Source organism: Crocodylus porosus, unplaced genomic scaffold (genome assembly GCF_001723895.1).
Source record: "Crocodylus porosus isolate Cpor-Errol unplaced genomic scaffold, CroPor_comp1, whole genome shotgun sequence".
NCBI classification, from domain to species: domain Eukaryota; kingdom Metazoa; phylum Chordata; order Crocodylia; family Crocodylidae; genus Crocodylus; species Crocodylus porosus.
Genome location: NW_017728906.1, coordinates 196,797,436 through 196,821,909, shown reverse-complemented (window position 1 = coordinate 196,821,909; position 24,474 = coordinate 196,797,436). Strand labels below are relative to the sequence as shown.

At 42.9% G+C, this 24,474-nt stretch overlaps 1 protein-coding gene across 1 annotated transcript; it reads right to left on the bottom strand.

Moving 5' to 3' along the window:
- Positions 1 to 2,147: 2,147 nt before the first annotated feature.
- On the bottom strand, positions 2,148 to 24,192 carry ALG8 (ALG8, alpha-1,3-glucosyltransferase). Its single transcript, XM_019530426.1, has 13 exons — positions 24,036 to 24,192; positions 19,284 to 19,362; positions 17,594 to 17,787; positions 15,494 to 15,603; positions 14,790 to 14,857; positions 14,016 to 14,142; positions 11,605 to 11,708; positions 11,358 to 11,478; positions 10,924 to 11,063; positions 9,436 to 9,575; positions 7,380 to 7,477; positions 5,541 to 5,613; positions 2,148 to 3,375 (listed from the first exon to the last, which is right to left on the bottom strand). Exons 1-13 carry the CDS (start codon positions 24,128 to 24,130, stop codon positions 3,144 to 3,146), a joined length of 1,581 nt encoding a protein of 526 aa, XP_019385971.1. The 5' UTR covers positions 24,131 to 24,192; the 3' UTR covers positions 2,148 to 3,143.
- Between the last annotated feature and the right edge of the window lie 282 nt (positions 24,193 to 24,474).

Below are 24,474 nucleotides of genomic sequence, written 5' to 3'. Positions count from 1 at the left end.
CAAGGGCGGTGCAGGGGCCGACTTCCGCCCGGCCCTGCGCTCCCGTTGCGGAGCTGTCCTCGTCCAGGGTTTCTCGACCCGGGGGTTGTTGCGACCCGAAAGTGGGCCGCAAGAATAGATTATGCAGACTTGGGGCGGGGGGGAATGGATCGAGGCCATGGGGACTCGTCGTAGCGACGATATCTTTTATGAGACCGAGATTTTTTCCAAGGAATAAAATATTCCCGTGATAAAGGAAAGAGATCACGTCTACCGCGAGTCCCGCGCGCCTTTTCCTTTCGACTCGTACGGCTACACCCTGGAGAAATGGATTGAGTTTCCTTTAAAGGAGAAACAGTGTGGGGGCCTGGCTTTTCCCTTGCAGGCTGGGAGAATTGCAGCCTGCAAGGGGCTGGTGGTGTAGGGGCGGTGCTCGCTACACAACCCCCTACCCCACACATGCACCCCTTGCCCCATGCCCTGGGGGTTGGGAGTGAGGGGACTGGCCGTCAATGTTTGCAAATCGATCTGGGTGCAAAAAAGGTTGAGAAACTCCTGCCAGAGGCAGGATCAGCCCTGTCCAGACCATCCTGCTCTCCAGTGTCTCTTTGCAAAACTGGTCGCCCCTGACGCAGCAGAGATGGCGCACCCTGACCTGCCACCAGTGAAGTGGGGGGACCATGGCAGCCAACTCCCTGCTTCTATAAAAGGTTAATATCCACCCCAGAGATGCCGGGTAGAGGGCCATGCCCTGCCGGCTCCCCCAGTCGGTACCAGCCTGAACATGGGGGAAAATTCCTTCCTGACCCCAAATGCAGCATCAGTCTGGCCCTGAGCGGAGGGGCGAGACCCTCTAGCCAGGAACCACTGGCTTCAAGTCCTAGCAGGAGCCCTGGTGCAGCCCAGTTACAATCCCTGGCCTGGGCTGCAGCCAATGCCTGGTGTCTCCAAGGGAGGCTTAAAAACTTGAATCTAGCAAATTGCTTGTGGCATCTTCAGTGACCCAGTACTGTTTTCCAATGGCTCTTGCTGCAGGTCAGGGGGCTGGGAGCAGATATCCTGGGAAGCCTGTGCTCATAACAGGTTTCAGCCACGTCACGGCTTCCGTTTTTCTGCCCAGCAAGGAGATGCTTAACATGGAGCTTTGCCTTCTCTAACTAACTTGCCTTCACAATGTCAAGCTGTAATCCGAAGGCCTGGGACCTCCACAGTTGCTTTTTAAATATCTAAACCTGCTTTTAACAAAGGACAGCAGGAAATTGGCTTTTTATAAAACACCCAATATTATGAACCTGAACAGAAATGGCAGGAGCTGGTGCAAGTAGGAGATGCAGGAAAACCAGAGGACAAGCACTTCCTCCCGCTGGGTACTCAGTGGTCAGTTGTAGAAGCACTGCATATGAGCTAGGAGCTTTCACACCAGACTCTCACACGTTAATTGAAGTTCATAAGCTGCGTTCTGGGCTCCGCTGCCATATTATGTCCATGTCACAGATGGAAAAAAGATGGATGGAACAGTTTGCTGTACATTGCAACACTGAAGCAGTAAGAGCTACAAATAAAGAGCATGAGGCACTAGCAGGTAGCAGAGAAATTTCAGCAACTACCCAAAAACAGCAAAACAAGAAAGTTTTACCAACCAGAAACGTGCAGAGAGTAAAAAGTGGCAGTGGAAGCTGGTATTTTGGCCAAGCATTTAAAAAAAAAAGCAAGCACTACCTCACTTATGGCCCCCTGCATAACAGGGGTGCCACTAATCTCTTCTATGCTACAGGCACCTGGAGATATTTTGGTGAGGGCAGAGAAGCATTTATTATCTCGCAATATATTAAAATGTTTGTGCTACTTGCTTCGTGTCCTGCTTTTCTATGATGTAAACAGATGGTTGAGTTCTGGAAACAAGCCCTTAAACCATATTCACTACTAATATGGGATCCTATGTTTTATTGTAAATAAAGGCCAATCTCTTCCATGGCTGCTGAAGAGGCAGAGATCTGCTTACAAGTTGCTCCCTGAAACCCCGCCCCCCCCCCAAAAAAAATAGGTACAGGACCTGGCATCAGAAAAAAGGTATCAGAAATACAGGATCTGGCATCTGGTTACTAAGACTAGGGAAATTTTAGGGAAAATAATTTTCTCTGTGTAGTAGGCAAAACACGCAACACGAGTTCAAAAAGGGAAACAGTTTAATACAGTTCAGCATCTAAGAACCTTGATTAGAAAGGATGTGAACAGATTGTGGAGGTTGAACCTGTTTTCTGCCACTGGACAGCCAGAGATGTAGAGTAATAGCTTTTCCTTTGGACCAGGGGGCAGAGAAGTTCACATTATATGAAAGCCCTTAATCCCTTCTGCTGTGTTTCCATTTCAAAAGTCATTTATACCAAATGTAATAGCAATAAAAATATCCCATGTTCCCCACCAGTACATTCCTTGTGCTTTTCTTGGAGGTATGATAATCACTCTCTTTGTTTTAGAAGAGCTGGTCATCATTTGGTGCTGCCACTTTCCAAGGCGAGGTGGACTCAGGCATAAGTCTGGTAACTGGGAAGTAGGGCAAGGGGTGGAAGGAACCAGCACAGCAAAACCAGAATCAGGTTCACGTATGTTACTTCATCAGCATACAAGTCTGGCCAAACAACTACTGGGCATAAAAACAGTTCACAATTTGACTTTAATTCATACGCCTCCTTTGGAGAACAACTTTGCAGCAAAGCTCAAACATATCAGCTGCAAGGCTATTCAAGATGATGAATGCAGGAATATTAAAAAAGAATTTTATTTACATTTTCCACAGTACATGATTACAATGTTCTTGTCTACACAGCCATGATCCCTTACCAGTAGCCATACATTTTCTCAAGGGCAGCAATCTGGACATTTTAAGTGGCCAATTTTTTTTATAATTTTTTTTTCCAATTAGATTTCACAGTTTATACATGGCAAGGAGCATCTCATGAGAAACGCAGTATTTTAGACAGCTGCTTTGATCAGAGGTATAACAGTTCGATGGTACAGAGGTGCTGAAAAGCTGCGCTTATGAGCCGAACAGTACACTGTACTGTTGGCTTTTCACTGCGGACGTGTCCTTGGAAGAACACTCCCCCTAGTGCCGGATGGTCCACGTGAAGGGTTTTCTTGGCACTGATCCCAGTGATGCTTCTCTATTCTGCCTTTTGTCTGACAGTTGCTGATTCGGTCAAGACGGAGACATACAGTTTGAGCCAAGCGTATGTGATGCCTAGAGCACAGTATACAGAACTTAGTAACAAAGGGATAAAAGGCAATTTCAGTTTCCAGGGGCTCAAAGGGAATACAATTTCACAGAAGATTTCCAGAGGCACCAATGCAGTGAGGTAGAGGATTTCCAGCCAGTTCAGCAGAGGCCCGTTTTTCCTGCAAAAGAGGAAAATAAGTGGTTTCAGTGAAGAAACTGTAGGTTTATTATTTTCCAGTTAACATGAAGCACGTTGGCTCTGCCTTGCCTATTCACTATGCACCAAGTCAAAGACTTTAAATCACAATTAGACCTTCAAATACATGTACTTAAAGACATGGCTTGACAGCATACTTCAAGTACAATGTAAAGCTAGTTTCTTTATAACACAGGATGATAACACCCAAATACAGGAGCCCACATTTTAGCAGCTTTGAATCTAGACTAGAAATTTGAGTAACCATTTCACATCACCATGTGCCACTCCCACCCTGTCAAAACGGAGGCCAAGAGGCCTTTCATAGTTTCAGAGGTACTTTCATTTGAGGACACCTCTTCTACATCCAGGAAGTGGAGGAGATATCGTGTCATTATTCCTGGCCTTACATTTGACACATTGTAGAGGTATCCAAATTGAAAGAAAGCTGTCAGACATTTTGTACAGGAACTATGAACATGGACATTAACACCTGCATGTGTATCTTTAAATGAATTTCATATTGTAGTGAAGACTTTAATTAAGAGAAGCCTTGGGAGACCATTCTCATTGTCCCTGAGCTGTTCCTGATTATCTAAGATCAGGACTAGCAAACTGATATAGTGCTAAGCACTACAGAGATCTAAGCTTTGTAGGAGCAGAATTTCAGAGCTTTGCAGAAGTGGAAGTTCAAGTAGAAGGCTGACAAGTACTGTATTTACTCAATTCTAAGGTGAGGCTTTTTTCCCTGCTATTTAACATGGTGGGGGGAAAGCCCCTCATCTTAGAACTGAGTATGAGGGCAGGGGCGGCGGGGAGGGGAGGCAACTACTGTGGCTCAGGCTCCAGCCCCTACCCAGGGTCTGGCTAAGCCACAGCTAGTGCCTGCTTCCCTGCCATCTTCCAGCTGCAGTCTCTACTTCCCCAACTGTCCCTCTCCCTTTGCTCTGTACCAGCAGGCTCCATCCACACTGCAGCCTGGGCCACTGAGCATGGCTCCAGACGGCCCTGTAGCAGCAGCATGCAGCCTACATGGCTGTTTTGGGTCTGGGGCCCTGCTCAGTGCCCCAGGCTAGAATGGGGATGGGGCATGCGGAGGTAGAGGGGAGAGGGGGGAGGGAAGTGGGGAGTGGGAGGGATAAATGTATATTTTCCATTTACAGAATGTAATTATTGGAGGATTGTCTTAAATTCAGTGTTGTTTTAGATTTAAGAAAATACAGTAAACCAAACTGCAAGAAGAGAAATGGACTGCCTTTTCCAGGCAAACACCATTGCTTTCTCCAACTCATACAATCCCTAGAATAGGGGCTGCCAAATTGCAGTCAGAACCAACTTCAACAGGGACAACTGGTTTTCACTGACACAGGGAACATTCATCTCATCAATATTAAATCAATAAAGGCACACTAGGATGTCTACTTCAACAAAACTAGGACTGTATTTTTGTTTGCATTATCCCTGTAGTGATTTTAATTAAAGATTGGATGATAAAGGTGTATGAAAGTTCATAAGCTATGTGGGGGGCTTGACATCAGTCTGTTAGTCCAAAAAGTTTGTAAGCCATTGTGCTAGAATCCAGATGATCCAGATGATGAAGGGAGACACTTCTGACTTGCTAAGGCATGTGGGTGGCCTGTCATTTCAGTGAGGATTGCACCTGCAGTTAATGTTTAGTCTTTTGTTGATATTTGGTTGCCAAACATTTGATGTTTCCATGGCAAGTTGCACTAAACTAACAACACAGTAGCACATTAAATATACACATTAAATCATTTCTTTAAAAAGAAAATCAAGTACATGATAAGTTAAGTGAGTTTTACCGATTGTGAAAGCTATTGTGCTGATTGTCTAGAGATTGAAATTAGTCTCTAAAACAGAGAGAGATTGTACACTGGGGCATTATAATTCATTTGCCCTGGCAATATATCCACTCAGCTGCGCATTTACCATCTCAAAGGCCAGGTAAGTACTTCAGCTGGTCCATATTCCACTACTGTCTTGTCTTACAATGAAGGTGTTCACTATCTGAAGTGGACAACTGCCTACTGGGCACAGGACCAAGACTTCACCCTTTGGGTCCCCCCACTAATACATGCCAAATGCTTCAACAGTAGCCTAGGTGTTAAATATTCATTCAGTTATTACCTGAACAAAGTCCTCAGTGAAGAGAAGCTATAGACTGTGAACAGCAGCATTAGCAGTATTTTAATTGGAAGTTCTGAAATGTAAGAAATATTTTTAAAATGGAACACACATGCAATACTTCATTTTAACATCATGTATGCTGTAAGCATCCTCAAGGTCACACTGTGAAAGTTGATATTAACACCTGCACTATTTAATGAATGTTACCTTTAAAGAGGAGCAGACATCCTACTTGCATATCCATGGGATACTTAGTGTTTGACTACTTAATATACTATTCAGTCGCTTCACAGTGATCCGATACTTTCCTCTTTAACATATTTCTACACATTAAATTTTTCATTTTAGCTGATTAGTGCACCAGGTTAGTCTTGTATAATGACTAATATAACTGATACTTAGGCCATGTACATGCATTGTTTCCACTGGGCGAGTCGCCACTCTCACAATAAAACTACAAGTTTCCAGGCGTTCATCAAGTTTCTCCTGTAGGAAAGAATCCCTGTATGCTTCCCCATTGGTTGACTCCTCCTGGTCCTAGGAAGAGTCAAGTGGCAGAGAAAGGCTCCCATGCCTTCCCCAGACTGGGACCACTTCTGTCTGTAGAAAACACCAGGGGCATTTCCCTGCTGTTTCTGCCCCTTCCTTAGATTGGGAGGTAAGAACCAGCCCCACACTGCTCTGCAGACTGGGGTCTCAGGAGCAGGCTGGGGGTTTGCCCTTCTGCTCCTCTCCTGAAGACTGGGAGCAGAGTAAAGGAGCAGCTCCTTGCTACTTCCCAGACAGGGCTCCCTGACCTGGGGAATGGACTGGGGGACTTTGCTCCCCACCTGGTCTCCAAACCTCAGTTTGGGGAGGCACAGGGAGTCTTTCCCTGAAATTCAACTCCCTCCACGGGGTGAGAGTAGAACAGCCACTATTCCCCATGCCTTCCCAGTTGCAGGCTGAGCACCTCAATCTCCCAGAATGATTTCTAGCAGTAGAAATTTCTCAGGAATTCTCTACAGCTAGAGATGAATGCCTGTTTATGACCTTAGATACCACCTAGTTTGGCTAATAAACAAGGCTACTAGAAAATGTCATCTATAAAACTAGAAATGGCAGGTAGGTTTTTTCCCTAATTAGCATTTTTTTTTTAAATAAAGAGGAAATGTTATACCAAAACAGCTAAGAGGAAAAAGGAAGCTTTTCTTTTCTTAAGAGCACAGCCTCTCTGTTCCAGGGAAGTTGTGGGATATCCTTCACAGGAGGTTTTCAAGAGGAGGCTGGAAATGCATTGGACAGGGACAATTTAGGAGCTGTGTTCATGCAAGAGTTGGAATGGATGACCACTGAGGGCCCTGACAACCCTATGCTTCTAAAAAGTAGCACTGCCAGATATCGAAAAAGGAACTCCAAATCCAGATATCCTCTGGCAGAAAGATGCTAATCATTATGTAGAATCTGGAAGGTGAGGACTCTCCAAAATGTGGCTGAACCACAAGGGGGAGAAAGCATTTATCAGGTTCTCCTGTGCACCCTGCCCCCCATCTTTACTTAAATACTAGGAGTCTGATCATGGAAACAGTGTGCCAGGGCCTCAGTGCTTCCTCTCTGGACTAAATCACTTTTGGTTTAGGAAAAAGATCATACTTGTTTGCGTAGCCCCCAAATCACACTGTACTCTGTGCATTCTGGTTACTGAATTCAACCCAATTTCTTTTCTTTCACTGGTCATGTTTTCTGACATTGCCTGTATAATAACCAAGGTCTGGCACCAAATCATCTTTAGAAAAACAGAAAGAAAAGTCAAATGGAAACAGGGAAGGAGGAGGAGGAGGAGGAAGCATAAGGCTTTACCTGGTGCTGTAAACAACAATGGGAAGAGTGAAAAGTGCCCTGTAGTCGTTAGAATCAGATACAGGCTGGCATATTTTGCTCTCTGCACAGACAATAAGCTAGAATATAAAAGAATTTTCATTTAAAATTTTGCTTCTTCAAAAATAACTTCATTTTTTTAATTGTGCAAGTCACTGGAGATGGAGCTTGAAGGCAGGTGGGTGGCTGCAGCAGAAGCGTAAGTAGATAGTGCTACACCAGGATTGGACAGTGTAAAAAAAAAATAAAAAAATAAAAAATGGAGCTTCGGAAAAGCTCAACAATTCTGGGACTCAGATTTCTACAGAGACTCCACTATCTGGTCACTACAACCTGGATGACATGTCTTTCCCATAAGACATGGAAGGAACGACAGGGAAGGAACTGTAGAAAAGAGCAAACCAGAAGTTTAAGCTGTAGCACAGCTACGCAATGCAGTTCAAGGATGGAACTGAACACTAACACTGCACATTGTGCAGGTTTCACTCTAATGTTATTCCTCTATTCCAGTTGGCTTTTTGTTTCAACCCCCTCCCTCCTTTATCTTTCCATTAATCAATCCCCTCCAAACAAAAAACCACCACCGTAATGTTTTAAGAATGAATCAGAACCAAAGTATTGGGGAATCTGAAGTTTGCAGACTTTGCTTGTAAATTATCTTAGCCTCTGACTTACCCTATTTAGACTGTAAGCTCTTTGGGGCAGTCACTAACCTAAATCCTACGCTAAGGAGCTCGCAGAATGGGTCTTTGTCCTTAACTGTGCCCTAGACACACTATGTTGTAGTAAGATTGGAGTGCTAGTACAACCATGAAGGTCAAGGAAACATGTAAGAGGCAAGGGGGTGTTGTGAGATCTTTTACTGGCCCACCTATTTCAACCATGCATTTGCTCCTGTTAAAGAAGTTACAGAAAACCTTATCGGGGCCACCAGCAGGGACTCGGGGAAAGTCTGTTCACCAGGGCCCCCATTGGAGTCACCAGGAACAATGGCGACAAGCTGAGGGAGGATAGGTTTAGGTTAGATATTAGGAAGAACTACTTCACTGTAAGGGTGGCCAGAGCCTGGAATGGGCTTCCCAGAGAGGTGGTGCTCTCACCTTTCCTGGAAATCTGCAAGAGGAGACTGGACAGGCACCTGGCTGGGGTTTTAAGACCCCTGCCATCCCCAGTGCTCCTTCCTGCCCATGGAAGGGGGGGGTCGGACTAGATGATCTGTCTAGGTCCCTTCCGACTCACTGATTCTGTGATTCTATGAACCCTTATTCCTGGGAACTACCATAAACATGTTAAAGAAAAGTGGTAAATAGCACAGTCCTTTTTGATCAGACAAATGACCGAGCAACTCAGAGGTCAAAAAATTAGCCCTCAAATGTAACCTACTATAAAGTGAATCTCAGCACTTTGTTTAAAATGGAAAGAAAGATGGGGAAAAACTGTAGGGGAGTCAAGACTCTCAAATTTCTCTCTCACTGTACTACTAACTTGTTAGAGCAATTTGTACAAGAACACATTCTCTTCACCTTTGCTGCCTGTACTTTAGTATAGTACTTAGCTATGTCACACGGCTATTGTGGGAATTAGCAGCTATTAGAAACCTTTCATCCAAAAGTTTCCATAAATTAAAGGTCTTTTTTTCTTTTTTTAAGAGGATGAACTGCTCAACAGTATTGGAAGAAAACTACCAGTTATGAGAAAGAGACTTGTGTTGGATTGACTTATGCATTATTGAACAGTTACGTTCTATCCTTTCAGCATCCACTTCTGCCACTGTGTGACGCAGGCTTTTGGGTAAGATAGACCTATGGTCTGACTCAGTAAATGGCAGTTCTTATGTTCTTATGTAGGTGGCTGCTTTTAAGCAGTGGGTGACAGGATTCCTGAATGTAAAGCTCATTTGAATGTTTCAGGATGAACATTTCCATGTAAAGTATGGATTCTCTGACAAAATCTCATCATACGGAAAAGGTCAAAACCTCCTGACAGGCTTATCAACCTGTTGTAAGTCTGAGAAACTGCCATGTAAATAGTCACTCACCTCAAGGGAAGAATAGCAAGGAGTATTGCTTTTTCGTGCACATGCCAGCCAAACATGAAGGAGCTCAAGGCACAAAGTATCAGGCACTGAAGGAATCCCCTGGGCCCTTGAGGTTTAAACCAAAGACAGAAAACAGAGGGCTAGAAACAATAGGCAGAAACAAGACTTCAGTGTAAAATTTCACAATTCTGGATACAATCCATTGTCCTTATGACAATTACCGATATTAATGACAAATGCAAATTAATATCCAGCTCCAATTCTACTTTGGAGGGAATTTGTAGCAAAGGAAGAGGTATGTATTTTCGCTGAGTAGATCTAATGGTTACAAAAGGTGACAAACAGATGACACTGGAGAACAAAATCTTCCTTCTATAAAGCAGGTATATGTGGAACAGGAGCAGAGCTTCAGTTGCACCACCAAGCCAATGGTGATTTGCACGACAGGGGACAACGGCCTCTTGGAATTTAACTTACCCAAACCACTTCATGCAAGTTACTACCTAATTACTCAGTAACCTTTGCCCAGCTGCTAACTGAAATCTGTATGTTATCTAGATTGGAAGATCTCTTTATGAAATGACTAATCTGAAGTTTCAATTTCCCATCCTTTATTACAAGAGAGATGGGCATCAAACTTAAGCCTGATGAAAAGCAAGAGATCTACATTATGCCTGGCTCCAGCCAATTCTACTATGAACACAGCCAGTTTCCCTGACGCTTGTCACTTCTTCTCAGTCCAGCCTTGACATACCTCTTGAATTCTAAGCAGATTACCTATCTACAGCGGGGCTGTACAACTTCTCAGTGTTTGGGGGCACAATAAGGCAAACCAAAGGCCTCCCTGCCACGCACCCAGTGTTGTCCCTATTGCACATCATGTGTGGCCAGTCCCTTCCCCATTGCTATACCACATGTACGGGCAGGCACTTCACTGCACATGCACTGCCTACTCCTGATTCCAAGCCACAGGCTCCAGGGCACTGCACCACTTCCTAGGGCAAACCCAGAAAACAGAAGCCAGAAGAAAAGCCCAGAAATCCTGGCTGTTGTTGCAGTAAGGTTCAAAGCAATAGGGGAGCAGCAGCCAGGCAAGAGCCTAGGGGCTGTAGATTAATCCCTTGCAGGCCACATGAGTGCCCCATGCTGCCAGCTGGATGGCCCTGATCTACAGGATTATTTTGAGCATGAAAAACACATCATTTTGACCAGGTCCTCCTGTACTTATGAGTCTACTGAATAACCTACAGTTGACATAGGCCCTAGTTGTTACGCATAGTTGTGGAAAGTTTTGTTATACAGGGAGAAGAGAAAAAAAAATTGCTACTGCCTCAGTATCTACCCTGATCATTATTTTTCAAGGCAAAGTTACTTAATTCCAGAGCAATAGGACATTGAAAGTGCTCACTAAACTTTTTACTCAAATGAGAAATAAAACATAGATAACAGAAAGTCTAAGTTCTAGGACTACCATTTGCTTAGATTTACCAATATAGAGACGACAGTACAGATTAATGTTGCAAAGGGTGTCACAGAAGGAAGGACAGTGTGCTGAAATTCTTGAACCAATCCTCCTGTCATGGCAGCCTTCTGCATCTTCTCAGGATCAAGGAATTTATATTTTAGACCTGCAAGTGAAGATAAGTCAGAGAACTACAAGCATGCACAACTGTTATGCCAAATAAAGTTCTACAGTTGTGTTAATACGTTTGCATCATTACAGACATTTTACTAAAAAACGGAGAAAATCAAACTATATTAATAGCAGCAACTGGGAATCACATAGTTTTGTAAAGCAAACAACTATGCAGATGTTTCAAATTCATGAAAGTCGTGTAACAAATACACTTCTATCTTGTTTCTCTCCCCCAAGAGCACCAGAGCTAAATAAGCATTGAAAATACAAAGTGAATTTACTGCACCAATAACTGCTAATGCTTTGTCCACAGCATTGTACAAAGCCCAGAAATTAGGAGCCCAGTAAGCGTGGCATAGCCCTCTCTTGAAGGGAAAAAGCCGTGAGATGAGTTGAGGTAGCTGGCCCTGTACAGAAAAACAACAGAAGAGGTTACCCATTTAGGAGATTCATTAGGCTTTTTGTTTAGTTTCTGACGTTAAACTTAGTTTACAGGAATATTTGAGGAGTGGGATGGAAACTGAAAACTTTACCAATACTATGAAGGGTCCCAATGAAAGAGCAGAAACAAGGCAGACAATCAATCCCAGCAGAGTTATGCGAAGAAAGCTGAAACTGCTCCATTTAAGGGATCCATCTACAGAACAACATTCTTATTAATATAAATTGCTCTGGAATAGAAGGCAAAAAATGTACTTTAACAGTCAGTGACTAGGACAGATATCACTCGAAGTCAGGCCTGCAGGCCGCATCTGGCCTGTGAAGGGTTAAGGTGTGACCATTCCCCCTGCCCCCACCCCAGGCTCCTGTCCAGTCACATCCCTGCTCTTACTGCTCCAGCTGCTGTGGTGAAAGCAGCTAAGGTTTCTGGGGCAGGGTAGCATGGCAGGAGGCCCAGTGAGCTTGCTTCCCCTGCAACAGAACCAGCAGGGGAAGCGGGGGAGGTGGGCAGAAGAGAAAAAATAGTCCCCACAGTGGTGGTAGCAATGGGGGACAAGAGGCTGGCACTGATTGTACAAACAGGGATCTGTACACAGCGGGGTTCCCAAGCAACCCCACAGCATGCAGCCTGTACTGTATGTGGCCCAGGGCCTGCAACCTGTACAGTATGCAGCCCCTGGCCACGCCAAAGTTAGACAGCCCTGCACTAAGTGAAGGCTTTCAGTAAGTAGCATTCTCTAACACCTAGGTTCATAAATCTTGGTTATTCCTCAAACATTAGAGAATTCTACTCTACTTTTGGCGTATTCATTAAAAATAAATTTATATAATATGGTAACACGATATACTATTCATACCACTGACAATGCCGTTTAAATGGGAACATTATAGGTATTTTATAAAGCTCATGTTCTGTACAAGTTTAATATGAGAAATGGTCTACATTTCTCATACTGCCTACAATGGGGTTTTTTGGGTAAAAAACCCACAGAAATATGGCCTACAGAAAGTTCTCCCCCCTATTTTTAATTACATCCAGAAGTCATTTTAAGAACACAACTGGAATGTTTATTTTGCTGGTGCAACAAGAATTAAAGCTATTTTAAAGAACTAAAGTCATTATTTATAAATAATGTATACACACATTTCCAGGAAATCTAATGTAAGATGAGGAGCTATTGTTTAGAAAAAGAACAGCACATTACATACAGTTTAAAATGCCTACATTTTTACATCAGTTTTAAAAGTCTATGATCTTTAATTGCTGTGCCTTCATGAGCATGGATATCCAACAGAACAACAATAAAGAAAAGATACATTCAATACTGTACATGTTTTGCATTATAAGGACACACAATGGCCCATCAGAATTTATCTGTACAGTTTTTCAAAGTAGGAACGAGGAGGGGGGAAATGAGGGGAATTAAATTCAGTCAACCTATATCTATCCCGCCTTCCCTGCTCCCCTTGGCCTGAATTTCATGGTCACTGAATTTTCTGGAAGCAGAGTCTTAGTCTATTTTGTCAGTGAAACGTATACACCACTGACTGGTTGCATTTCAAGGCAGGCATGAGAAGGAATCTTTTAAATATCTGGACGCATTTTTCACCCATCTAGATATAAGTAGTTCTTCTGGTGAATATGAAAACCTAAAATTCAAAGCAGTTTACAAAAAGACAACCAATTCAGTATGATTAAATCAGTTTCAAGTAAAGAAGATAGTGACATGGATTCAACAACCACACATTGGCTTATTCACTTAGCCACTGACTGCCTGAATTCTCCTTAATGGGGGATGCAATTGTTTTTTACTGTAAACACCATTAATTTGTGAAATTTTGAAGTTTAAAGCCGTGAACATTTTTGCAATGTTTATTCCTGTATACTCGCTCTTTACTCTAGTCTGTTCCGCCAATCTACTACCCTCTCATTTAAATATTTAAAACTCACTCTTCTCTGCGACACCCAACAAAGTGGGTCATTATCTGTTCTATAGTATTTCATCCTTATTTTCATATGCACAAGGAAATATTTACAGTAGCCCATGAGGATCTAAAGCAGGGGTAGGCAAAATACGGCCCGTGGGCCAGATGCGGCCCACCAGGCAATTCCATCTAGCCTCCGTAAGCCCTGGCTCTGGGCTGCCCCTCTGCAAGCCAACGTGCCCCTGCAGGAAGCTCTGCTTAGTGGCAACCTGCCCCTGCCCCACCCCAGCCCCAAGCCCAGGGGCTCTGGGGACAAGAATCCTCTGCCTGGCAGGGCTTGTGCCTGGCCACCCCCTCCCCCTGTGGCTGTTTCCAGCCTCCCTCCCTGCCTGTGAGAGTGGGAATGCAGGGGAGGGCTCCACCAGGGACTCCCATTGGGGGAAAGGGGTGTGAGTGTGGGGGCTGCAGATACAGGGCCGAGTGGAGCTGATCCTGCACTCTGTCACTATGCATGGCCGGGGACTCAGGTTGGAGCACTATGGGGTCAGACTATAGTGCAAACATTAACTGCACTTACCTGCTTTATTTCCAGTAAAGCAATAGGATCGTAGCAAGTATACGCCATAGGCTGGGGCTACATAGATGTAGATGTGCTTGAAATGTAGGAGAACAGCAAACAGAGCAGCCCCTTCCAAATGCCTTTCCTAAAGGAAAGGAGAGATTTTGTACAGTTATAAAAAAAAAATCTATCATGAGGTCTGAAATCAAACCCAAACTACCTTTTTACTAATAGTTTTAATGGCATCTCTCCTGCACTGTTTAAAGGAAAATATATATATCTTAAAGCAGTGAGGAGGGGAGCCCATGTGCTCATTTATCAGGAGTAAAAGACCACAGCAGTACTAAGATTCAAAGCACACAATAATTTCCTGCCCCTCTACCAGCGTGCTAGCATTCAGCAGGTTTCTTGTTTCTTTGTTGCTGCAGACATACTCTCCCAGAAAGACAAGGTTGTTTTTTTTTGTCTAAGGTAGCTCCCTCCAGAAAAGCTGATGTAACAGCCAGGGTGGGGAGGCATATGCTGTTTTGATAACCGCAGGGATACACAGGTCCTTCCTTCACAGAAAGACAGGAAGACTGTACCCACAGCACAGCTAATATTTTTATGGCCAGATCTGAACTCTCAAGAATAGCACAAAAAATCCTATGTTTGATTTTAGCAGACAGCAGTTCACTCCTTCGGTTTCAAATGAAGCAAGCCCATGAAATAGTTTACATTTATACTGGAAATTATTTTTTGAAAGTGTCCCACGCAACAAATGACAAAAACAGAATATTTGATTTTAGTTACCTGAAATAGGCGAGCAACAGAAAGAAGCATTAATCCAAATAAAAATCCATTGTACTGGAAGTGAATATCTAAGCTTGAATCAAGGAAGAAGTAGAGAAGGCTTTTTCTATCACTGCTTGCTTAAAGAGACATGAAAAGTTATATAGTTGATAAAAGACAGTCAAATGGAACCATGACCCAGAAAAGACTTAAATTATTACCCTAGGTTATCTGAATATTAGGTAAGTGCATAAACTGCTTACGTGCACAGCACTCCACTGCTTTGTAACTAACTGTGCACCCTTCAGCTGCACCAGAAACAGTGAAGGAGAAGTAGCTATACCAGGGAGCTTATCAGAAGCCAAGTGGCAGGAGCCAGGCAGTTTTACTGCTTCCTCTCCTCATTTTCAACGCTTCCAAGAGCGGCCTTAACAGTGACTATTAGATGCCCTGAAAATGAGGTAGAAGTTTCAAAGCCCAATACCAGAGCACAGACAGCACCATGTACTTAACTAGCACTGATTATTTGAATAAAGTTTGGATAAGTGCACACACCGAGTAAGTGCAGAGCTGTTTTTCAATCCCAAGGTCACAGTCCTCTTAGAGGATGTTGTACAAGATCAATAATACCATTTTAACCATATATTCAACAGGTAGTGGTTTTATGCCACACATCTGTTTGTGGTATCCGTCTTCCTTTTTCAGACAGCTAACCGAAAGGATACGATCCACAATTAACAAACCAAAGTTCCATAACAGCAGCACAGCAAGAACAAACATTGGTTTTTCCAGAAGGTCTTTTCCAATTCGTTTCCCATTTACACACCTGCAGCATCTGAACAAAGGAGAAATGAAACAGTAATGCAGAATTATTTATTTTGGCATCCATTTTATTAGCACAAACGCTGGTCTCTCCAGGCAAGTACTGCCATTTCTCAATTACTAACCTATAGCAAAATGGTTTTCTGCTAGTGTTCAAGCAAATAAAGGGAAAAAATGATTTGATATTATTTAGTGTTGAACTAGAAATATATTTTTCCTTAAAAATGGGGACAGTTCTGCTTTCCTTTTAGACATCTCTGAAGGCCCTATTAGTTTCAAGAAAAAAATGCCTCAGACAGAATTTACACAATTCTTGAATTTAAATCTCAATGTAGAAAAGGAAAAATCTTCTACGATCATAGTAAGGCCTTTAAGCATATTATTTTTTTTTTTAAATTAGATGTTTTGCAGTCTCTTTTTCTAGAGAAGACAGACAGAATAAACTTGTTTATTATAGAATCAGTAAGTTTTATTTCCACATTTTCATGCACTAGCAGAATGCTACAGTGTTTAAAATGAAATATTTAAGATAATATCTGAAATCATTTCTACTGAAAGGGTACTAAAAATGGAAAAAAATTAGACCAGCAGACATTTTCTTTATTTTGAAATAAAATGCTTGTTATCTTGCTTCTTAATTTGAAGCATATTACACTGGTTAAACTAGATACGTTTGAAATCTATTAAAGATTTACGCTGAACTGAATACAATAGTGTTGTTTTAAAAGGGTAGGTTTATTACATTAAGTCAAAGAGAGCCTATTCAACAGCTCTCCCAATTATATAGGAATCCTGGTTTTCTCTGATAAAAAAAATCTCCAGTTTTGGATTAAAAAAAGTAACCTACACTCAACACTTTTCCATGACAAAATGAAATACTGTGTGTGTGCGCGCACGCATGTGTGTAACTGTGTAACTACATGTACATAGTTTCTTGTATTTAAGTATTGTTTGACTTAGTACTAGAGGTAGGTATTTTCTGTGATATATCTTCTCTTGCAGGGGTGGCCAGTCTGCAGCAAACATGCCCTAAGTGCCTCTACGTGTTGTGCTTGGCAAATAAAGCAGGGAATAGAAAGCAGATCAAGAGGGCAGGGAGAGATCAAAGTGGCAGGTCAGGCAGGGAAAGGAGACTGGAGTAGAACTTGGGGAGGGCATAGGGCTTTTATATATTTATTTATTATTTTTATTTCTATTAGTAGTGTTTCATTTTAATCGTGGAAAAATGTGGAGTTTAGGGTACTTTTTTAAATCTGAAAATTGGGGATTTTTTTTTTTAATCGAGAAAATCAGGATCCCTGGCAATCAGCCCTTCAGACCATGTTTTACAAAGAATAAATGGAGTATTACTGTATAAGACCTAGTTACAATATCATTGTGGCAGGCAATATGCCTTTTTTCTTCCCTTTCAACAGAAGACACCCCTCCCCCTCTTTCTCATGCATGAACATGCATGTTCCAACTGTAAGGTATATCTAAATACACTAGGCATTTTTATTGTCATCTGACTGTATGCCATGTTTAGCTTTTACTGAGAAGAGCACCAGAAAATAGAATGACTTAATATATGACAGGAGAACACATTAAATAGAAGTAAGAAAGTGACTCATTTAAGAATCACCATAGGATGATTAGAAGACAATATGGGGTCATCCCGAGTAACCCCCTAATTCTTTCAGAATTCACCAGCCAAATGCACAACATGGTAACAAGGTAGCTAATGTGTAAAACATAAAAGCTCACTTTTTATTATTATTTTATCATTAATTTTATTTTATTATTTAGAATTATTATTAGCAGCAGCCCTTCCAGGAACAAGAGGAAAAAAATACCTTCTCTTAGCTCCACACCCTCATTTGTTTCTGACATAGGCTTCAGCAACTGTGCTGTTCCTGTAAATTTACAAACCTAGAGCAATCTTTTGTGATAACCACATATCTTTAAAAACAATATTTTAAACAGAAAACATACTTTCTCCAGGGAACAGAACAATTAAGACTTACTCACGAACTGCATATATAAAGAGAGTATCTGTAAGGATGACGGAGAGTCTTTGGAAGAGGACAGTGGCGTAACTGGCATAGTACAGATTTTGGATAACCAACATTTCCGGGTCAAAGTATTTGGCAACGTGTGACAGTGCACATTCAAACCAAGCAAAGAAGGGAGGGTAGTCCAAGGTCCACTCAGAAGTTGCCTAAAGACAAAAGAAAATTTAATATATTACAAATGAATATTAAGGCACAGTTGTTTAGAGTGATCATGTACACAGAGCTCCTCTCAATTAGATCCACAGCGGAACAGCTGTAGCAGGATGAAAGCCTTGAGCAGTTTTCTATATAAAAATGGCCACAGCGACAGAAGAACAGGATACCCCTCGGGACTGATAACGGGTCACAGGAAGCTTGTTACAGGTGCCTGGTCTATACCCAGCACATGTTGTAAATCTTCACTCCTTTACAATCTCACAGATGTTTTGTGGCCTCCATCCAAGTTTGACACCACAGTAATAGGCACAACAGGCAAGAACCTGAACAAAATAATTGACAGTGGACATTTGCTGACATCAGAAAACAGCAAGTGATATCCTTGTTGCAGCCTCAACAGACTTATTTTGTTCTATATATGTCCTATAGACTTATTCATCCTTGTATAAATCTATGTACCTTCCAACAGCACAGCAAACATTGCTACCATCTCTCATTCTCTCCAGAAAGAGATTTTGTGAGAAGTGCCAGGTTTCATGACAGTGTGTTTTCAGGGATTTTGTTAATGTACTTACTCTTCTGTGTGTGTGTTGTGCTGAAGAAGGCCAGTGTACACTTTGAGCAGAAGGGGGTGAGACTTGCTACTGTTTCCTGTGAGAGTTTGTGCCAAACTTGAACCTGCTCAGGAGATGGGCTGGCAAGCTTTACCCTTGTGGCAGAAAGTTTCACCAGGCCTAACAAGTATAGAGTTGGTGACCACAGTCTTCATTCCAGAACCTTAGGGGATCTTTTAGATCCAGCATATCCAGACTACTGAGCACCTTAAATGTAAAGGATTTGCACTCTGAATTTAAATCAATGTTTTACGAGAAGCCAATGTAAAAAGTTGTAGTGCTAAGGATATATCTACAGACATTCTGTATTAATTGGAGTTTTTCATGGCCTGATGGCTTCATGCCCAAAAAACTATCCTCATCTTATCTCAAAAGGTGACCATTTAGATTATAACTGAGGAACACACACAAGCAGCACAAAGGGGTTGCTCAAGAATCTCCTAGTAAGACCTACAAACATATTATCTTATCCTCTTTCATATCCCTCTAAAATTCAACCTCTACTGTGATACTTACCCAGACTTACAAGTTGATAATGGCCAAGCAAACAGCAAGACAAAATTTCTGCTTAATCTACTAAAATGTATTCACTTTGTATCAGGACCTTCTTATGATCCATCTGAAATGCCCATTACATTTCATAATAATGTTAATTATGAGCTCTTGGTGATAGGTGCTGTCTCTCACTGAATGCCCATACGGCACAGATCCCTTTCTGCAATACAGCCATCCCCAGTTACCAACATTATCCATGTGCATTTTCTGTGAAGAAAGGGCTGTGTTCTCCAAGACGCAATAGGTGGGTGCCCAATATGCACCAAACTCAGGCACAATTTAAGGAGAGAGAAAAAGAAACAGAACAAAAAACTTACTTCATAGTACCATTGAGAGACTGGCAAGTTGTGAGTGATGGCAAGCCAATTTCTATGTACTTCAAAATCTGTGGAATGACTGTAAAGAACATTTGCGTTAGTGGTCTTTAAATCCATACTAGCCAATACAACATTTTCCAAAACATTTCATCATTTAAAGAAAAGAATAAAGAAACATCACTTTGTATTAGCTGCTTTGTCGCTACAACTTTGATGCAGCTTGCAGAAATGAGTCCAAAGAGACAGGCGGAGTAGTAACAAGACACCATGAGTCACAGCTTGGTTTCTACAATACTTTAGAGAAGGAGCACTAAAATCCAGTTATAGTTCAGTTTTTCTTGACAACAAGAGTCTTTTTTTTTGGAATGCCTGCTACTGAGAGGCTAAAAGTGAGGAATCAATTTATGCTACCAAGTACCTTGAAAAACATAAGAATTAAAAAAAAATATCAACACTACACTTCACTTTGATTAAATCTACTGCATGGAAAGACTCATTGCAACCAATATTCTTATTGTACAGGAAACCTGAAAATGAGAACGCATCTCACTGGGAAAAAAGAGGACTCCTATTACTCGGTAATGCAAAAACCATTAGCCAAGATATCGGAAGATACTTGTTAGATGTTCTGATCTGAAATGGCTTTCTGCCAAATTAAAGTTACATCATAAATATTTAGAGGTTTTGGTTACATTAAGGGTGGATTGTCTTAAGGTTTGAGTTCTATAATAACCGATCAATAAATATTTTAGTCCCTTGCGATAAAAAACTGTCTAGCAATGTATTTAAAACATAAAACGAACCAGCCCAGCAGAATCAAACAACCCATACATAAAAGAAAAAGGGAAAAAACTTTAATGTGCCTTAAAACCAGGGCTAAGCATCACCACGGATCATGGTTTTCTCCGATTCAAAAAAAGGTCCCCAGGTTTCAGTTAAAAAAAGTAACCTCAAATCCATATTTTTATGTGATTTTAAAATAAAACACTTACACACACACAACTTAAAAATACATATATTTAAAAGATATATATACATATATATATAGTGGAACTCATGGACCTCCTACATCTAAAAAGAGAGGCATACAATGGATGGAGGACAGGAGACACCACTAAGGAGTATTCTGTACTGGTCTGTACCTGCAGGGAGCAAATTAGAAAAGCCAAGGCTGCAACTCAACTCCATCTGGCTACACGAATCAAGGACAATAAAAAGTCCTTTTTTAGATACGTGGGGATTCAAAAGAATAACAAGGCCAACACTAGACCCCTGCTAAATCAGCAGGGGCAGTTGAATACCAACACCCAGGAAAAAAAACAGATTTGCTTAATGATTACTTTGCGTCAGTTTTTCACCAGCCCAAAGGGACCCTGATGTGGGATGACCAGGGTGCAGATGAATATATGCCCACCCCCATAAATCACCTGGTCTGGATAGGTTACACCCAAGAGTGCTAAAGGAACTGGCAGACATCATAGCACAGCCACTGGCAAAGATATTCGAGCACTCATAGTGCTTGGGCAAAGTACCTGAAGATTAGAAGAAGGCCAATGTGGTGCCCATGTTTAAGAATGGGAGGAAAGAAGACCTGGGAAACTACAGGCCAATCAGTTTGACCTCAACCCCTGGGAAGATTTTGGAAAAAATTATCAAAGAAACCATTCTTGACAGGCTAACAGAAAGCAACATCCTGAGGGCCCCAGCACAGGTTTGTTGTGGGTAGGGCTTGCTTGACCCAACCCCTCACTATTCTATTATTTCCTATGGGAAAAGTCATCCCGACTTACACAAGATTCCCCCAGAACACAATACTTGTGTAAATCAGGGGTCTACTGTACTTTTTAATGTCTTCATAAACAATCTGGACACTGGTGTCAAAAGCAGACTGGCCAAATTCTCTGACAACACCAAACTTTGGATAAGAGTCTCCACACTTAAGGATAGGCTGGTGATCCAGGCCGACCTCGATAGGCTTGCAAGGTAGGCAGATGAAAACCTGACAGCATTCAATACAGAGAAATGCAAGGTGCTCCACCTTGGGACTAAAAACCTGCATCACCCTTATAGGTTTGGCAATGCTACACTTGCTAGCACCATGAACAAAAGAGACTTGGGGGTAATGACTGACCACAAGATGAATATGAGCCACCAATGTGATACCGCAGCTGGCAAGTGAACAAAACTCTGGCTCGCATCTTGAGCAAGACAAGACCCAGGATGTCATCCTCCTGCTGTACTTGGTTTTAGTGAGGCCACAGCTGGAGTAGTGCATCCAATTCTGGGCTTCACAACTTAGGAAGGATGTGGAGAAGTTTGAAAGGGTCCAGAGGAGATCAATGCACATAATCAGACAGCCTGAGAACAGGCCTTATGAAGACAGGCTGTGAGCTATGGGACTCTTCAGCCTGGAAAAGCGCAGGCACAGGCTCAGGGGTGTCTTGGTGGCAGCCTATAAATACATAAGAGGTGTGCATCAGGATCTGGGGGAATGTCTGTTCACTAGAGCACCCCAGGGGATCATAGAATCAATGAGTCGGAAGGGACCTAGCCAGATCATCTAGTCTGAACCCCTGCCATGGGCAGGAATGAGCACTGGGGGTGGGAGGCGTATTAAGACACCAACCAGGTGCCTATCCATTGACTGTTGGATGTCAAGGTCCAAAGGTCACAAACTCCTCCAAGACCGTTTTAGGCTAGACATAAGGAAAAACTGCTTTACTGTCCAAGCCCCCAAGGCCTGGAACAAACTCCCCTCAGAGGTGGTGCAAGCACCTACTCTGGACACTTTCAAGAAACATTTGGATGTTTATCTTGCTGGGATCCTTTGATCCAGCTGACTTCCTGCCCCTTGGGCAGGGGCTGGACCTGATGATCTTATGAGGTCCCTTCCAGCCCTAATGTCTATGAAATCTATGAATCTATGAAATCATGGAAAAATGTGGATTTGGGGTAACTTTTTTTTTAATAAAAAAATGGGGACTTATTAAAATCAGAGAAAGCCAGGATCCTTGGACATTACACAGTATTAATACAGAGCCACTACTACAAATAGATTCATAGATTGTTAGGGCCTGGAAGGAATCTTGCAGATCATCAGGTCCAGCTCCCCCGCCCCCGCTCTAGGCAGGAAGATAATTGGGGTCAAGTGACCCCAGTGAGGTGACTGTCCAGTCTCCTCTTGAAAACCTCCAGGGTAGGTGACTGCACCACCTCTGGAGGGAATTTACTCTCAGCCTTGGGGGCTTGGACAGTAAAGAAGTTTTGAATACTTGCATAGACTTGTTTAGCAACTGAAAGCATTCATACTTTATAATTTTAATAAAAAATCTTAAGTGGAAATTTCACAAGTGCCAAAATGAACCTGAAACACAAAGTCCATCGTTTTCCTAATGGTTTACATGTTTTTGGGAAGCACAGGTAGGGAAAAAAAAATGACACTAAATTTCTCATGTATGCTTTGAGTGCAGAACTACTATTATTTTAAAAAGTAAATCAACTTGCATGAAGCCTCTATCTTACTGTGAAAGTTTTATGCAAACTCTTTATTTCAAAAGCTAATACTTAAGTGGCTGTAAGGGTTTTACGCAAGACTGACTACACTGCTTTCCTCAAAGAGCAAGAATCACACTTCGCCCATCTGGAGCACCTCAAACTTGAAATTTGGAGGGGGTCTGAACAGCAATTAGCCTGTTTCAGGCTATTTTTAAGGTCCCCTTCAGAATGCACCCATTAATATTCTCTGTCCCATTCAATGCTGCCTTTGTTACAAACTCAAATTTAACCCCAACCAGAATAAATATGGAAGACAGATTCTCACTTGTCTCAGAAATGATAAATTATGAACTTCAGGTTCCAGGGGAAAAAAAAACACTCCAAACACTCCCACACCGTTATACCCCAAGCTGCATTTCTATTCCTTAATCAGACAGCATGAGAGAGACCCCATGTTGCCTTTGCCCTCAGGTTTGGCACTCTGGGAAGAGTCAGAACTGTCTATATGACAAAAAAATGCTGCAATGCATGTAGTCCATTATATGCAAATTTGGCATCACTTTTATGGGTAAAAAGGCCAATCATGGGTAACACAGAATATTCGTATCGCAGAAACATGCACTTTGGAGAGAAATGGAACAGATTTGCAACCCACTGGCTGGCCCGAATACCATTCTCAGCCACAGAAGGAAGAGAGTGGGGAGGTGACATGAGCACGGACTGGCTAACGCTGCTGCATTGAGTGAATCATTTATGAATCACAGGGCTGAAAGGGGCCTGGAGGCTCATTCACCACAGGGGTGCCAAAAATACCCTGAAGTGCCAGAAATACAGCTAGTAGGACAAATCAAGCCCATGGAGCACTAGGACCTGGCCCAGGGGCTTCAGACCAATCCCCCACAATACACGTGGAGCTGGCCAGGCATGCATCGTATGGAGCGCCCCAGCCACCTGCCTCCAGGGTGGGAGACAGAAATGTAACAAAGCCCTCCAACAAGGGGAATCTTCACTTTCAAAATGGTAACATATGCAATTTTGCACATACACCATCTCGTTATGGTCAAAGTCCTGCTCTATTCACGTAATTACGGTACCGAGGGCAATCTGACAGCGCAGCGGCCTTCACGCATGCGCACACCGCCACCCCGGCTGTACCCTGCTGCGCATACGCGCCAGCCGCGGGCGCCACTACCCCCTCCCCCACACGGCAGGCAGGGATGCGAGGGGCTGCCAGAGCCGCCGGCCCGGGTCCCTTACTAGGTCGGGATGAGGAGACATTTGAGAAGGGAAACCCCGAACGCCAGAGCCGGGAACCAGCCACCGCTTCCGCCTCCTGCCGCCGCCACCGCCATGTCACGCCCGCCCGCCCTGACAGGACCGCTGAGGCGCCACTGCGCATGCGCTGACGGGAAGCGGTGAGCCCGCCGAGACCGTTCAAAAGGCGGCGGCCGCCGGACGCATGCGCTCGCTTGTATCGCAGGGCACATGACGTAGCCTCCCCCAGCCAAGCTGAAGCGCTCACTTGTGTCACTGCGCATGTGCCCACCTTTCTCCCTTAACGGGCTCTAACCTCTCCCCGGTAGGGTTTACTGTGCATGCGCTCACCAGCTACCCCCGGGAGGATTCACTGCGCATGCACCAGCTTCGCTGATGCCTCCAAGCAGTCCTCTGAAGGTTTACTGGGTGAGCGTCAGAT